The 17,126-nt window shown below is 41.0% G+C and overlaps 2 protein-coding genes across 2 annotated transcripts; both read left to right on the top strand.

Annotated features, from left to right (window-relative positions):
- The first annotated feature begins 121 nt into the window (after nucleotides 1–121).
- selenoo1 (selenoprotein O1) lies at nucleotides 122–5,679 on the top strand. The gene is made up of 9 exons (XM_017419063.3): nucleotides 122–808; nucleotides 1,172–1,375; nucleotides 1,474–1,651; nucleotides 1,984–2,114; nucleotides 2,235–2,512; nucleotides 2,614–2,779; nucleotides 3,699–3,884; nucleotides 4,074–4,230; nucleotides 4,304–5,679. Exons 1-9 carry the CDS (start codon nucleotides 255–257, stop codon nucleotides 4,523–4,525), a joined length of 2,076 nt encoding a protein of 691 aa, XP_017274552.1. The 5' UTR covers nucleotides 122–254; the 3' UTR covers nucleotides 4,526–5,679.
- Nucleotides 5,680–6,073: 394 nt separating this feature from the next.
- On the top strand, nucleotides 6,074–13,176 carry mapk12a (mitogen-activated protein kinase 12a). The gene is made up of 12 exons (XM_017419088.3): nucleotides 6,074–6,373; nucleotides 7,517–7,646; nucleotides 7,801–7,859; nucleotides 7,972–8,083; nucleotides 8,160–8,189; nucleotides 9,124–9,171; nucleotides 9,309–9,423; nucleotides 10,754–10,825; nucleotides 10,945–11,024; nucleotides 11,183–11,261; nucleotides 11,354–11,527; nucleotides 11,692–13,176. Exons 1-12 carry the CDS (start codon nucleotides 6,255–6,257, stop codon nucleotides 11,757–11,759), a joined length of 1,086 nt encoding a protein of 361 aa, XP_017274577.1. The 5' UTR covers nucleotides 6,074–6,254; the 3' UTR covers nucleotides 11,760–13,176.
- The last annotated feature ends 3,950 nt before the right edge of the window (nucleotides 13,177–17,126 follow it).

Here is a 17,126-nt window from a genome sequence, read left to right as displayed (position 1 = left end):
GTTCTGTTATTTAATTGGTTTAAAAGTGAATATTTAGTGAAATCTTGTGGAGAAAATATTTACGTTTCTTTGACGTATTTTGACGTTTCCTTTATATAGTTCCGCCTTAACTTTGTGTTTCTAGTCGGACGAATAAAGGTGTAACGTACCACCGTGTCGCCAAAACATCCGGCTTAACTTGTTTGATTACGAAAGCGTGATTAAACAGTTTTGCGCTCGCTGGTGGACGTTCACAGACAGATGGCCTGGTTTGGATGGCTTATTTAGGACCTCGGCTGGGAACGTCACGCCTCTTTATCCCCCGTGTGTCCGCGGCCAGACTCCTCGGTACCGTCAGGATGGATGATATGGGTCTGGCAGTGAGTCGTTCCCCGCTGGAGCGGCTCGACTTTGACAATGTCGTCCTGAGGAGACTTCCCCTGGACCCATCCGAGGAGCCGGGAGCACGCCAGGTGAAGGGTGCGTGTTTCTCCCGGGTGAAGCCTCAGCCGCTGAGCAACCCTCGGTTCGTTGCTGTGTCGCCCGAAGCGCTGGCTCTGCTGGGGCTCCACGCGGACCAAGTCGTCAAAGATCCTCTGGGGCCGGAGTATCTCAGCGGATCCAGAGTGATGCCCGGATCCGAACCCGCGGCTCACTGCTACTGCGGCCACCAGTTCGGACATTTTGCCGGGCAGCTGGGCGACGGGGCGGCGTGCTACCTGGGGGAGGTGAAGGTTCCACCGGGTCAAGACCCCGAGCTGCTCCGGGAAAACCCGAGCGGCCGATGGGAGATTCAGGTGAAAGGAGCCGGACTGACCCCCTACTCCAGGTAACATCATGAGCCCAAATTCTGTTTATAAACAAGTTTTTAAGCCTGTTGACCTATTTTTAGTCACTTCAGCTGTTTTCGAAGGTAAACAATCACGTAATAGTTGGCAGCCTTTCACAGATTTTCCTTATAAATTTCTCCAAATTTAAGAACACGTTTTTTGTTTTTTAGACCTGACCTTTTCTTTTTCTATCCTTCTTTTCCACTTTGCTTATTTATAATATAATTGGTAATTTAAAGCTTTTGCATATTTGAAGTCACTGATAAAAGGTCCGAGCTGTGAGATTCATTTGCGGACTGACCAAACAAATCTTACTTTAAATATTGTGTATAAAGTGTTTTTTTTTTCTTTCTCCTCCACAGACAAGCCGATGGTCGCAAGGTCCTGCGGTCCAGTATAAGAGAGTTCCTCTGCAGCGAGGCGATGTTCTTCCTCGGTGTGCCCACCACCAGAGCAGGCTCTGTGGTCACCTCTGACACCAAAGTTATACGGGACGTGTATTACAGCGGACATCCCAAACATGAGAGATGCTCAGTTGTTCTTCGCCTTGCTCCCACCTTCCTCAGGTGAGCACTCACACTGTCCTGCTTTCATCCATCCTGAACATCTGAGCTTCTGAAGATGTTTTCACAGGGATCTGGTTGTTGATGTATTGTCCGCACAGGTTTGGGTCCTTTGAGATCTTCAAGCCGGCTGATGAGCTCACAGGGCGGCAGGGTCCCAGCTATGGACAGGATGAGATCAGAGCTCAGATGTTGGATTATGTGATAGAGATGTTCTACCCTGAAATCCAACAGAACTACCCAAACCAGGTGGAGAGAAACGTAGCTTTCTTCAGAGAGGTCAGAGTCTACTCTTACTTGTTTTAAACATTCAAATTCAAGACAATAACATTGGTTTTGATTAGTACTTTGAAACTAATGTAAACTTTAAAACTGTTCAGTTCTGATGAAAGTAAACCTTCAAATGACATTTGGATTAGTTATCTTGTTAATCAGGTACAAGTTTTTTAGTGTCAGCACTGAGTCAGTGTTCTTTCTGCTTTCTGTGAGACTAAGACAACAGGGATTCAGGTTTCTGACCTTTTTCTTTTCCACTTAGTGAAAGGTCATACCAATGAATCTGTTCGGGGATGTTTCACCTTGCAGCTCTCTCTCTCTCTCTCTGGTTGCAGGTGATGTATCGTACAGCTCGACTCGTGGCTCAGTGGCAGTGTGTAGGATTCTGTCACGGAGTTCTGAACACGGACAACATGAGCGTCCTTGGTCTCACCCTAGACTATGGTCCATATGGCTTCATGGACAGGTCAGACATATGAGTTGTCATGTTTATGTTGACTGATAACTGTGTTATTTATTTATTTATTTATTTAAATAATTCAGACCCTAGCTACATTTACTGATAGAAACTTTCTTTATTCCTCAGGTTTGACCCGGACTTCATTTGCAATGCGTCCGACAACTCTGGCCGATACTCCTATCAGGCCCAGCCGACCATCTGCAGGTGGAACCTGGTGAAGCTAGCTGAAGCTCTCGCTCCAGAACTTCCACCAGATCGGGCTGAGGCAGTCATGGATGAATACCAAGATCTGTTCAACCGCTTCTACTTGGAGAACATGAGGAAGAAGCTGGGCTTACTGACAAAGGAGGAACCTGAAGATGAGATACTAATCACTGAGCTGCTGCAGACGATGCACAACACAGGTGGGATCTTAGCTCTGCATCATTTTGCTCAGGAGTCTGATGTGAGATTACATTTAATCAAATAAATGTTGATTGATGCATTTTGTGTTCATCTTCTCCAGGTGCTGACTTCACCAACACCTTCCGAAGCTTAAGTCAGGTTTCTTGTCCAACTGAGGAAGAAGCTGAGGGACATGAGGAACTTAAGAAAACCACAGACCTTGTTTTGGAGCAGTGTGCCTCTTTAGATGAGCTCAAAGCAGCCAACAAACCCACTATGGATCTACGGTGAGCTATAAAGATACTGCATACACTCCAAAACACATTGGGTTTGGTTACAGATATATAAATATAAATATAAATCTGGAATAATTATTTAGAGTGTGGGACTACAAAATATTTCAGCTCAACAAGCTTATATATTTGAAGTTTTCTTTAAAACCTTCAAAACGTCTATCAAATATTAACTACACTAAAAAAAAATTATCAAAAAATCATTTGCACATCTTGAAAAAGAATATCTTTATTTAAGTTGTTTGTATGTTTGCATTTTGTCACTGCCTTAAATAATTATTTTTAGCAACTTCATAGACTTTTTTTTTTTCAAATTTGATATGATGATAAAATTATTTGCTGTAAGATCATCACAGAATTTGGCCTGATTTATAGCACTACCCTTTGGGCCACATTGTAATCCACTGCCCAGTTCAGGATATTCTACAGGAACTGCAAAGCTCCTGCTTTTAAAATCGTTCAAAACTGGTACTGTATTTGGTGTAGTTCATCCTTCTGCCTCTGAGTGGCTCTGGTGGATCAGAACAGTTGATGCAGCTGGATATCAATGATTTAAGTGCTATGCAGTATACTAATGTTCCAGCAAGGACTTAAAGCCTAAAACAGGAAAATGCCATCAGCATACATTCTGAGGTTTACCTGATTTGCACCAAATTCTTTAAGGCAGTGAATAATTAGGTGAGCCATGATCTGACTGGGACCACCTCAGTTGTAAAGTTTGACTTATCTGAATAACAGTCATAGGTATAAATTCTCCCTAATGTAGTTTATGTATTTTTGTAAATGTAATTATTACTGAAAGTCTACAATATATGTATGTAGGTACTCAGTCAGCCCAAATTTTATGCTGGAGCGTGATTCTTTTATTTCGGGATGCTAACTGTTGCAGTATCTTTTTTTTGTTTGTTGGCAGTGAGCTTTCAATGCTGCTCTCTATGGCTCAGAGCAACCCAGCTCTGTTCCAGATGATCTCAGACAGAGTGACGATAGCCAGGCAGTTGGACAAACTCAGCAAACTGAAGGAACTGATGGAGACGAGTCAGGAGGAGCTGAAAACCAGACAGGCTGAGGAGTGGAGCTCCTGGCTCACACGCTATAGGTGAGACTTTATTAGCTGGAGGTGAAACAGCTGAGAGATGAGTTAAGAAGGTTTTATTTTCTTTTGGGGTGGATGGTAATGGGTGGAAGCCTGACTGATTAAAGGGTGGACAGACAGATATGGGAGGAAATGCTGTGTTCTGGCAGATATTGTTTCATGACTGAGTGTTTTGTGTTATCACCTCTGCAGGAAGCGTCTGGCTCGTGAGCTGGAGGGTCAGAGCGACGTGCAGGCCACGCAGGAGGAGAGGGTGAGGGTGATGGACAGCACGAACCCTCGCGTGGTGCTCAGGAACTACATTGCCCAGAATGCAATAGAGGCTGCTGAGAATAGTGACTTCTCTGAGGTCAGGTTCTTCTCTGTGTGTGTTAGTTAGTTTATTTACATTCGTCTGATCTCACTTTTCTACTGTGCTGCAGGTTCAACGGGTCCTCAAGGTTCTGCAGAAACCGTTCTCCTCTCAGCCAGGTCTGGAGCTTCCTGCGTGGGTGGGCGGACACGGGACCGCCTCGCAGGCAGAGAGGGATGAAGGAGAGGAGCAGCAACATGAAGCGTCTGCATCAGCAGCCAGGAACCCTGTGCCTTACAACAGCAGGCCCCCAGCTTGGGCCCAAGAAATCTGCGTCACATGATCTTCATAACAGCTTTCTTGTCCGTTTGCTCTCCTGCCTGAAGAAACCAAAAAGTTGGACTGTGTCTGATTGACTATTTTACTCCTGTGTCCAACTTTAAATTCCTCTTTGGCAGGACGGCGCCAAGAAAGCACGCAGAGGAGTGACACTTCAAAGGCGAGCACGCTGACACAAAACAGACAGGAGGTGATAAGTTGATGTGTTTCTTCCACTTCTTTAGGATTTTAACTTTAAACAGGATGACTTATAGCACCTTTATGTTAAAATGTTATCAGTGTAATAAACAAGAATTAGCTGAGTTATTCAGGTGGACTTTGGATTCCCCTGAATATGTGAAAGATAACAAATATTTATCACTGCAAACAAGCAAACCTGATGAAATATTTTAGATTTTTAGACTTCACAGAAACCTCACTCAGCTCACCTCCTCTGTTTGATGTTACGGCTGCTGTTAATGATGATTCAGGCAACAAGTCCTGCTGTGACCTGCCTGAGTCTGACGAGCTGTGGGGTGTTGCCTTAAAGTTCACCAAGCAATATGACGTGTGTTAGTGTGCGTGAGTGTGTGTGAGAGAGAGAGTTTGGGTAAGAGAGCGTTTGGATTTAACTTCTGAGTGAACGGGAGTGGTTGCAGAACCCGTCATAGTCGTACAGAAACACGCACAATAAACTCTTCTGTAAGAGAAGGAATTCCTTTTGCAGCATAACTTCACAGACTCATAGCTACGGCCAGAATTTACTTTTCTATTATATATTATCTATAATAACATGTTTATCAAGTAAGTTAAAAGAAGAAATTATGAAATCTGAATGTTGTGTGATTGTTCATATGCAAAAAAAAGGCTAATGGGGATTTTGTTACGCCTAATAGCTGCTGAATATATCTGAAATATATGATAAAACACATCGCTTGTAGCATTAACCTTTTTATTGTTGTCATTATTATAAAAGATCTTATTGCAAAGTCATGAAAACTAACCCAGAAAAAAACATAAAATAAGAAGCAAAAGCTGCACAATATTTTTCTCGTATTGATGGTTAATGTGTTAATTTGTGATGGAATTCCATCTACTACGTAGGTTTGTTTACCCTATGGAAACAGCTGCAGTGACTGGAAAAAAAAAGGTCAGACATTAAACTTATTCACCACATTTGTTTACCTACAGAGCCTAATGTAGGTCAGTCAAATGACTCAAACCCCCGCTTGGTTTTCAGTGGATTCAGTCAGTGCTTCGTTTACATTGAGTGTGGACCTGCATTTTCAAATTATATCTGGAAAACTATTCAAGTAAATTCTTTCAAACTGCACCGTTTGATATAGGTCCGGTGGACCTTTCTTTTTTATCTTTTCATTTTTAATAAATGTTTTACAGAAGGATCATTATGTCTGACATTTAAGGTTTCTTTGTGTGTGTGTGTGTGCTGCTTGCATGTCAGTGGGGTATTTTTCACCTCGTCAGTGAGGTTCATGTCTCTACAGGCTGTAATAGTCACCCGTGTGATGTGCTGACAGACACACTCCACACCATCTGAACTGAAAAGCTTCCGTTTCCCCCCCGCACGCGCGCGCACCTGCCGGCCGGAACCTTTTACTGCTCGCCTCCGTGCCCGCGGGACTCGGGAGTGGCTTTACGCGTCCCCAGGCTGCGCCCTGAACCTGGGTGTGGAGCACATAGGGATTAGAGTTCAGCTTTTTGTGTGTGTGTGTGTCTGAGGGGAGATCTTTACGTGATCCAAAATGACGAGACGACTCAGACCTGGCTTTTACAATAAGGAAATCAACCAAAGCGCCTGGGTAGTGCCGGAGCGGTACCAGAACCTGAAGCAGGTGGGGGCCGGAGCCTACGGAACAGTGTGGTGAGTGAAACACGGAGGGCTGGGAGAAGCTGGGGCTCAGGGTTGTTATTGTGGAGCCAGACACTCGGACGCACAGAAGAGAAAGTTTGTTCGCCTCGCTTGAACGCGTGTTGCTCCACTTCCTGATGGAGAGTCGGCCCTGGTGCAACCACGAAAATCTTTGCAACAATCAGAATTTACTTTTCTAATATAGGGGCGCGTTCACGTTGCGACCAAATTCACAGAAACGCGAGAATCAAAGGCTTTTAGTGTCCCTTCAAAGGAGTGCTTGTCGCCCGCCGCGATTCATGACACAGTTATTATCCACGATGGCCGCCGCAGTCTGCGTGAGGATGACTCTCAGCTACTCTGAACTTTACCTCATTATCTGGAGTTCTGAGTAAGCTCAAACCATTGTTGTGTTGGCAAAGACCAGCTGCGGAGTCTACATCAGATGATGGATCTCATCCAAATTCATTCACTGCTTCATGTGATCATGTGCTGTGTTTGAACAATTAATGCCAACATGTAGTGCTTAGGGTATGTGTTGGAGATGACCCTCAGCTACTACCAAGCCAAATTTTAGCCCCATGTCTGTAAAATTGGCCGAGTTATAGCTATTTTTGTGTTTGCCAAGGTCGCTTTGCTGCGGTGGCCATCTTGAATGGGACTGATTCCAAAAGTTAATCAGGTGTACATTTATATTCAGTAATTACTTTCTGAGTGTTTCACTCCAATTCATCTAGTGGTTCATGAGATGTTTTGCTAACAGCACAAGCAAACAAAGACAGACAAAGACAAAAGCATTATCACTTTGGCTTTATTTGCACATCTTGCAGCATTTATTAATGATTAACTCCATGGATAGGCACTATACTGCTCTGACTCACTGCATTTCAACACAACAGCACATAAACAAGGTTTAAAACTCATGGCCCGGATGAGACCTGTGTTCTGACAGGTGATTAGAATCTGCAGGTGTGAGTCTGGAAACAAAAACCCTTCACTTATGCAGCCAAACCACATGATATAGCAGTTCTATTGTACCCCGATGACAGGGAAGTTTCTAAACTGAATGATTTCCTCATACTGAGCATATTTGTTGCACGTGATCAACAACCAGTGATGCTAGTTTGGCTTTTTTTTTCCTCTTCCTCATTTTAGCTATGCGCTGGACACCAAAACAGGAGCCAAGGTGGCAATCAAGAAGCTCTACAGACCTTTCCAGTCTGAGACATTTGCCAAGAGGGCCTTCAGGGAGCTGAGGCTCATCAAACACATGAAACATGAGAATGTGTGTCCCAACATAATCACTGCACAAGTCCTTCCTCCTCTAATTAATCTAGTTTTTAATTCTAAGTCATATTTGATGTTTTTCTATGAAATACTGCTGAGATAAAGTGCAAAATGAGAGTTTTCTGCTGTGGTTTTCTCTCTCGATCCCGCAGGTGATTGGTTTGCTGGATGTGTTCACTCCTGACATTTCTTTGGACAGGTTCCATGATTTGTAAGTACTCTGAGAGCAGCAAGGTGATAGAAACATGTGCACAGTTTGGATAAAATGTTAAAGCCTGCTGTTACCTCTTAACGATAGCTTTATTCCCTTCTTGTTTTTCAAGTTACATCGTGATGCCGTACATGGGAACAGATCTGGGGAAGCTGATGAGGAAACTTAGACTGTCAGATGAAAGAATCCAGTATTTGGGTTATCAGATGCTCAAAGGTCTTAAGGTAAAGAGTCCTGCTTTATGATTCTTTGTTCAGTAGCTGACTTAATTAATCCTGTGTTACATTTCTTTACTTGCAGTATATTCATTCTGCTGGCATTATTCACAGGGTAAGTTTCTATTTTCTGTTTTCCATTTGTAGTCAGAAATTCACATCCACTTATCCAGTGGGCCTAAATGTCATATTCATTTGTTTTTCCACGGTGGAATGATTATTCAAGTTTAATGAATTTGAAAAACAAAAATTGGATGAAGAAGTTTGAATTTATTGTGGATTTTCTCTAATCAGTGCTGGGTCTAAATGATCCATATAGGCTCAAATATGTCTTCACACTCATGTAAATCTTTTAATAAGTGGTGCTGCCTGTTCTAGAAAGGCTTCTCACTGACCACGGTCTATTAACTGCTCGTTAGTGATCTTGATCAACTGCAGCTGGTAGTTTCTCTTTGCTAGCATGAAAAGGTTTTGTTTGACACCACTCACTGAATCGATCAAAACTAAGGACACTGGGAAAGTCCAAGATATTCAGTGACGTTCCAAGAATAAGAGCAAACTGGTCAGGATGTTCCAGAACAACTCAGGAGCCCCCAACCCAATTTTGCGCCAGGAAACCGACCAATTGAAATGACCTCCACATTTTGCCAGTAAGAGTGGTCAAATGTCCAGCCAGAATCATACTACAAGCTTGTTAATGAATACAAAAAGCTTGTGGTTGTGGTGCAACTTGCTAAAGGGCATTTAACCAAATATTTGTGGGGGTGAATGGATATATTTTAGACTGTTTGTACATTTCTGACCCATTATGGATTAAGAAACATCCACAAATAATTTGTGCAACTTGTGCACCCAACTCTTGTTTGTTTAATCATTCCATCTGTTTAGATAAATAATTTAAAGCCTAAAATTAATGACATTCATGCCTGTGATGAGTGTTTGTAAACCTTTTTACTGTGATTGTACGCCTGTGTGACACTTTTCAGAGATTTCACTTCCTTCTGTTTCTGTTGCTTGTTATGAGAAATATGTCTTTTCAACTTTTTCAGGATTTAAAACCTTCAAACCTTGCTGTTAACCAGGAATGTGAGCTTAAGGTAGATCTGTTTACACAACGGCTCACATTAACTCACGGGTCTGAATTTGAATGTGCTTCTAATTTATGTGCAAATAGTCTGAAGTTATAGTTACTGGGCCTTGATGCACACTCGTGTTTGTCTTCATGTTCTGTTAGATTTTAGACTTTGGTTTAGCGCGGCAGGCAGACAGCGAGATGACGGGTTATGTGGTGACTCGCTGGTACAGAGCTCCCGAGGTCATCCTGAACTGGATGCACTACACACAAACCGGTAAAGTCAAAACCTCTAATGCAGCATCTCAGTTCATTTGTCTGTTTTCTCCAATATCAAAAAATTCTCTTTTTTTTAATTTTATTTCCTCCCCTGTCTCCTGGTTTATGCTTCAGCTGGAAATGTACTGAATTTTACATGGAGTCTTTTAAAACATGCAAAGAACAGAACCTGTTGTTTTCAATGACACTTGAGCTTTTAGGTACAGAATATTAGTCATAAGAAGATGGAGGGAATGTAGTTTGGGTTAGAGAATAAAAATTTTCACACAATATGTATAAATATTCAGTACTTTCTACTTGTCTGATTGTGAATGGCGAGTTTAGAAATTAGCCAACAAATCATTGTAGTTTAGATATAAATAGATCTTTTTTACATATAATAAAATTAAAAACTTAGCATTCATTGAAGGTGATGCACACTGCCCACTGCCTTTCATGCCTGAGTTTTAGGATTTTACGAGAGGCGAGGGAGTTTCAGCCATTTTGGTTAAACCTTAAAAAAATATTTTGCACAAGCTTGTGCGATATTGCAAGATGTGTCGATGCTAGGAGTGTGTGTTGTGGATGACTGTCAGTTATTGCCAAATCAAAGTTTAGCTCAACATCTGCAAATTTGACAAGGTTATAGCCATTTTTTGTGTTGGCTAATGTCGTTTAGCTGGAGCAGCCATCTTGAAGTGGGATGACCCTAAAAGTCAATCCGTTAATTTCTGAAAGTTTTATTAAAATCCATCCAGCTGTTCATAAGATAGTTTGTTAACAGACAATCAGGGTTGATGCCAACAGTTACCACCAAGGTTATAAGCAAAGATGTCGCTCAGTCGGTTAGAACTCAGATTAAACACCGGGGATCACTCTCAGGTACTAACAAACCAAATTTTATCTGAAGATCTGTAAAAAAACAAAAAACAAAAACGAATTACAGACATTTTTGTGTTTGCTAAGGTTGCGTAGCTGCGGCGGCCATCTTGGATTGAGTCCAAAGATATTCAGCTCATTTTGTGAGAGTTTAATTAAAATCCATTTAGTGGTTCATGAAATAGTTTGCTAAAAGTGCAGACAAAGGAATAAACATGCATACACAGGCAACAAACATTATCACCTTTTTGACTTCGGCAGCAGGCGAAAAAAATGCACCTTTAACTTTAGAAGAAAGAAAACACACACACACACACACACACACACACACAGACGAACAACAACAACCATTTGACATGTGTAAGTTGTATCCAGCAGGTGGTGCTCTCAATTCCTTGTGTTATCTTTTTTTTTTTTAAACCTATGGATCTAATGTTGCTGATCGCTGACCACTTGTGTCTCTCCCTCAGTGGATATTTGGTCTGTGGGCTGCATCATGGCAGAAATGCTGCAAGGAAGAGCGCTTTTTAAAGGTGCCGATCGTATCCTTTTACAACTCTGACATTTAATCCTTTTCTAAAACAGCTTGTTGTTTATCCAACATCATCATTAAATACCACTTCTCTTTCCACGTTGTTGAGCCTTGAGCCCTGCTCCTCAGACATAGATCAGCTGGAGCAGATCTGGAAGGTCACAGGAACACCCACTCCGGAGTTTATATCCAAACTAGAATCTGAGGATGTGAGTTTGAGTTCAGGAAATGCATACCAAATTGGGTTTAAATGTAAAATCTTGAAGTATTTCTGAAGCAGCTGGTATGTTTGGGTTCTATACAGGTATCAGTTGGGGAATCTTGAAACTTAAAAAGTCCATATTTGTGTGTTTTTGTCTCCATCAAGGCTAAAGATTACCTAAAAAAAGTTTCATCGAAGCCCAAGGCAGATCTTCACAAACTGTTTTCTGCTGTTAATCCACAAGGTAGGGCAACCTTTTTATTTGTGTTTTTATTTTGTCAAACCTCACCTTTAGCTTTTATTTTTAGCTTTTCTCCGTTGTTCCTCCTTCCTTAGCCGTGACTGTCCTGGAGCACATGCTGCTGCTGGATCCGGAGGAACGGATAACGGCTGCAGAGGCGCTCGCTCTGCCCTACTTCTCTGAATTCAGGGGCCCGGAGGAGGAGACCGCGTGTGAGCTGTTTGACTACACGCTTGTCAACGCAGAGCTTGGGGTGGATCAGTGGAAACGTAAGGATAAAAACGGGGGAGAATGGCTGACAGGGTGTATGGCTGATCAATAGATGAGGAAGCCAATCAAATCAGTTCTGAGGATGTAATTTCAGAGGAACGGTGACGGCATCATGAGCTGTTATGTTTTATTGATTAAAATCCTGCTGCACTTCTCTCTGCAGGACACACCTTCACTGAGATCCTGACCTTCAAACCGGTTTTGCCAAACTCCAAGGAATCAACCCTATAAGGGATCCCGTTTACGGTACAACCAGGGACCAGGACAAACCAGAACATCTCAACCGAGAAAATGTTTTTGATCACAAGACTAAATGAATGAGCCTGCTGAGGAGACAGCTTTTGATTCCTTCACAGTATCAGCAAGGGAAGTCTTTAGGAAGTAGACTGCAGCGCATTTGTATGATGATCAGGTAATGAACTCAGCCATTTGGGGAAAACCTTTTAGAAAAATCCTTTTGATCATTGGCAAGGTAACAATTAAGCATTTTAAATTGAATCATAAAAAATGATTTTAAAAATCTACAAATTTTTAGTTCCTTACACTCCAGGCTACATTTGTCATTTTCTTAAGTCTCTTTCCATTTTTCTTATTCTTGACAGTTGAGTTTAACAAACCTTTCCAGATATCTTAGGTAATGATTTATTTGCTTCATATTCAACCTCAGTCTAAAGACCTACTTGGGATTCTGGAAAAGACACAGAAAGCATGTCCCATTACTGCTGAGCTGGTGCAAGTTTCTGCATTGTGCTTTGAAAAGGCCACATCTCTCTCTCTCTCTCTCTCTCTCTCTCTCTCTCTCTCTCTCTCACACACACACACACACACACACCACATTCAACACTGAATGTAAGCAACTTACAAAAGCCTTGCAGATTCTAGTTGATTCTCTGCTGTGAAATGTAGCTGATTTTAATTTTAAAGCACATAACTAAAAGAACAGTTTAAAGTTTAATACTTTAATACTTCCAACAGCATATTCCGATTTATTGTCTAATTGTGTTAAATAAAACAAACAAAGCATTACATTTAACAAGGGTAGTTATTTGTATTATGCTTCCTTTTTAACTTTATTAGTTATGTTTCTGAGAGCATTATTTAAAAAGTATTCAAGAACATATTTAAGAAAGACCCTGACTGACTCCTTTTTGTTTTTGTTTTTAATCAGTAATAACTCTTGTGCCGGCTTGAAACAGACCTTTTGAATGTATTTTTTTAACTTGGATGTGTATTTGTGTTCTGTCAGCTCTGACCTTATTTCTTCCAACCAAACACAAACACTGAAGAGCTGAACACTTCAGCACAAAAGATGTGATCACAGATTCTGTTGGCTTTTGTGAATTTGAACAAGAAACTTTTTTTCTGTGATTTGCAAACAAGTGTTTGTGTCTAACATCAGTCTTGTTTTTGTTTCCATATTAAAAGTTCAGAGCTCCTAAGGTAAGTGGACATTTTGTTTTCTGTAAATGAACACTAGATGGCAGCATGTAAACGAGCTTGAAAAACAGTTTTTATATTGCAGCTCTTGCAAGTTAATCTATCTTGTTGGCTCTAACTAAAACATTTGTTTAATAGTAGATTGATTTTCATGTAATTTAGCACAAATAATAAAAGTCCCCAGAGAATAAACCCCAGGTGCTTTGCTGGTTCTCTGACCTTTTCCTTCCGGTGCCATTATCAGGTCAAACCTTTGATTTATGAACAAACCTGGAAGCTGATGACATTTTCATCTGACTCTGCTGCAGTCTTTCTTTTTAATAATTACGAAATGTTAGCCCAATAATATTCTAATTTCAGATGGTGAACATGATAGATGATAAACATCCCATCTGCTGAGCATTTGCATGTTAGCACTTTCACAGTGAGCGTGCAGATACTGTCCCGCCCATGCCCAGTTTTGTTACTCTGCTTTTGATAATTAAGCCTGTCAGAGATGAGCTGTCATGGTGTTTGTTGCAGTGATTTATTGGACTGCAGTTATCACTGACAACTTGTTTTTTTTCCCTTATTGAATATGATTGATGAGCTCAAGGAACAAATGTTTAACATTCTTGGTGAATACTTGTTTGCTTTGAGATTCAGCTCATTTTTTCACATAATTCTCCGCTGCTGAGTGTTGAATTTAACGAGCTTGTCTCAAGTGGCCTCCAGATCCTTGACTCCCAAAGGCGGCTCCCCAGCGGATGAGCTTCCTTCCTGGGCCTGAGCCCTTCCAAAGCAAACCCTGGCTGTTGTGTTCTCACTAAAGACACACAAAGACACATAAACGGGGTAACAGTGCTGCTGACATGTTCACAAAGATGTCAAGGAGTTCTTATTCTACCACAGGCAGACAAACAAAGAGAAAAGTACATATTCTTTGACCAATAACCCCTCCTCTCCAACACAGCAGCATATGAAGTGACTACATCTTTTGTTTGTAGATTTTGTGGTTTATTTTCAGTGTGCTGGATTCATGCACCATACGTGCACGAAGCTCACATGTGAGAACAAACAAACACAGCAGAGGCAGCATCAAGGGGTGACTATAGGGGGCAATGTCCCACCTCCTATGAGTTTGTTGGCCCCCCTCCCCACTTGCCTCCCAGGCCAGACAGTCTTAAGTGCATAATCTGTCTGATAGCAACATAAAGCATGAAAAAGTGTACAGATTTTAATGAAACTCTCAGAAAGTAATCCTTGCATATGCATGTACAACAAAGTAACCTTTGCAGCCAATCAGATTCTAAATGGCTGCCACAGCTAATGAACCTTAGAAAACACAAAATAACTATAACAGTCAGTTTTACAGATGTTGAGTTAAATCTTGGTGTGGTTATAGTCAGGACTCATTCCCATCACATACTCCAAGCACTAACAGGTTGTGCAAGATCTTTGTTCAAAACTTTGATATCCAAGACAACAGCTAAGATGCTTCCCTTCAAAAAATGCCAGTAATATTTCTAAATATGAATTCAAGAGAGAGGACAGGCTTCAATGAATTGAGTAGTGATTGTGCTGTTCTCAGTTGGTGATATCAAATGCAAAATATGAAATAAGAGTGGGCCTATATCAGTATGCCTTTCTCTAACTCACATACTGCAGTATTTTCAAAAAGCCCATATACTATATGACAAAAGCACGTTAAAACTCCAACAATTCTGTTATGGCATTTGGTTTTGGTGGACCATCCAAAGATTAACATTGATGCCCACCTGGCTATTCTTTTGAAAACCATTTGGAGTCGCCCCTGTAACACAGACATCATTACACTTTACACTAACTTTGACTCAAGAGGGAGTCTGCCTGGAATGACAGAAATGCTCAAACAGTGATCTGACCCAGGTCACTCTCCTTTCTTACAGTGGAATGTCAGTTATAACTTTGTTTATTTTATGTGTCTGGGGGAGGCACATCACTTTAAATCTCACCATGGTGAGAGGATCAACACAGTCTTTTTTGAAAGTCATGATTTCTCAACCTGCTTGCACTCTCACATTGGTTCTTTAAGACTGGGCGAGACGAGCATAAAACAAATGAGCTTTGAAATGTCTTTCATTTGTCCCAACACCAGCTGAAAAGCTACTGTGCCCCTCCCGTATCTTTAATTTTGTCCGAGCTCATCAGTTTTTATTGAAATGAATCACAAAGATGGAATATTGTTAGTGACAGTGTTTATCACCCAGATAATTTGGTTTGTCACATAGTTGCTAGAGATAAAATATACAGATTCAAGGACTCAAAGGAGAAATAAATTAGATGAAATTTTGCCTGATGACAAAATATTAAAAAAAAAAACTTCCAAGTCCTTGGATTTCCTCATTCAAACTTTACAACCAGCTCAAATACTTTTAGGAGATAGGTTATGTTCACATGGTTCCACATGTCAACAGGAATCTGCTTTGCTGCTTCTGTTCTGTAGCAAGATCTAAATCCATTTGTGTAAGTGTGCTTACACATCCTCAGTGACAGGAGAAACATTTTTAACAGGTATCACTGCAATTAAACTGCAAGAAAAAGTAACACCAAGTGATTTAGTCTTCTGCTGGCTTAAATTTAATAGGATGCAATATTTTCCCTTTTAAAAGAGAAGATAGGATGTTAAATAAACGTCCAAACTTGGCCTTGTTTTTTGTATGCCTGCTTTAGTGGACACATTCTTGTATTAATAACCTTCCAGCTTATTATCTTTGTGTGTGTGTGTGAGTGTGTGTGCACAGCTCTGAGTGTGCCAAACAGAATTCCCATTAAAGTGAGTCATATGGCGCAGCAAACAGTAAATGAAGGTTTTCTGATGTCACCTCACCTCTTTTTACTCAGGCTTTCTCCTCTCTCAACACATGCTTCAGCTGCTGCACTGTCACAGTCTTGATTGTTGTAGGATGTAGAAGCATGTGTGCCACTGACGACTTCAGAAGGAGAGTAGGATCTGTCGGGCAAACCATAGAGGAACTTCCTTTGGCTCACATCACCTGGAAATTCGGAACTTGTATTTAATGCTTAGGTGGAGTACGCCACCTCATTGAATTCTGAAATAACTCAAGGAAGTGAGAAGATCAGAAGTCAATTGTGAGATTTTAGCAAAGGAATGACAGGCTCAGAATGATAAAAAGAGCATGGGAGATTAGACAGGAAGGACAGGGAAGAAACCAGGGGTGGATAAAAGTAAAGGAAGAGGAGATGAAGAAAAAAAGTGCACAGATGAAAACTGCACAAAGGAGAGCCTATCTGTGGGCAGTGTAGTTTACATTAGCCTGTTCATTAGCCAGCCAGCAGTTGTTTGAAGACTTCTGTGAACTTTGCAGTTTAAAGAGTGCATACCAGAGATTGCAATCCGTGTCTGAGGACAACTCTCCATCCATTTGGAATGTGTTGACATGTGGGTTGTTGTGGACCCTTTTCATGGAGGCCTTCTGCTGATGAAGAAACCCAAATCCCTCAGCTGGCTTCTGAAGATGATGGACACCAGCTGCTGAACCCCAAAAATTCAAATAATAGAGTTGAGTACATCTGATAAAGATTTAAAACTTGACCTTTTGTATCGCTTCATTAAAGTTTGGCTCCTGCTTTTGAACATAATCAAAAGAAGTAGCAAAAGGTAAAAAAATAGATGTGTCACAATGACCTGAGTTTATATATACATGCAAAATCAGTATCAACACTTTAGTCTCTGAACAAATGTAGAATACAGTCACAAACTCTCCTTCTGCTTATGAGAATAATAGTTAGAAAATAATTTTGTGAACCAGTAATTATAATGTTAGGACAAAACTGATATTTTGGATACACAGTGGTATCGCTCCTTATTTTCCTTCAAGGAACTGAAAGAAAATTGTCAATATTAAATTAATAGTGATAGATATGATCACTTACAGCGTTCTATTAGAGAGGCTTGAACAATGTATTTAGATTAAGAGAATAGCACAAGCAGGATTTGATTTATTAACAGGTTGCTGGAGGATATACTGACCACCTCTCCTTACTTGGCTGTATTCAGTACTTTCCATGTAGTTTTATCGCTGTCATTAAGTTTTAGGAGTTTTTTTTTCCATAAAGTGTACACCTGGCCCAGTACTTCTGTGTTGGTCTGTGTTTCCTTCAGGTTCTCTCAACCCCCCC

This window comes from Kryptolebias marmoratus, linkage group LG11, assembly GCF_001649575.2.
Source record: "Kryptolebias marmoratus isolate JLee-2015 linkage group LG11, ASM164957v2, whole genome shotgun sequence".
NCBI classification, from domain to species: Eukaryota; Metazoa; Chordata; class Actinopteri; order Cyprinodontiformes; family Rivulidae; genus Kryptolebias; species Kryptolebias marmoratus.
The sequence above is the reverse complement of the archived record's forward strand: the minus strand, read 5'-3'. Positions and strand labels throughout refer to the sequence as shown.

Bases quoted from the DNA above. Each gene is read 5' to 3' on its own strand.
- mapk12a (XM_017419088.3), top strand. From the start codon at position 6,255: ATGACGAGACGACTCAGACCTGGCTTTTACAATAAGGAAATCAACCAA. The intron at 8,190-9,123 runs GTAAGTTTCTAT...CAACTTTTTCAG, and splicing joins CTGCTGGCATTATTCACAGG to GATTTAAAACCTTCAAACCT. The intron at 11,528-11,691 runs GTAAGGATAAAA...TTCTCTCTGCAG, and splicing joins TGGGGTGGATCAGTGGAAAC to GACACACCTTCACTGAGATC.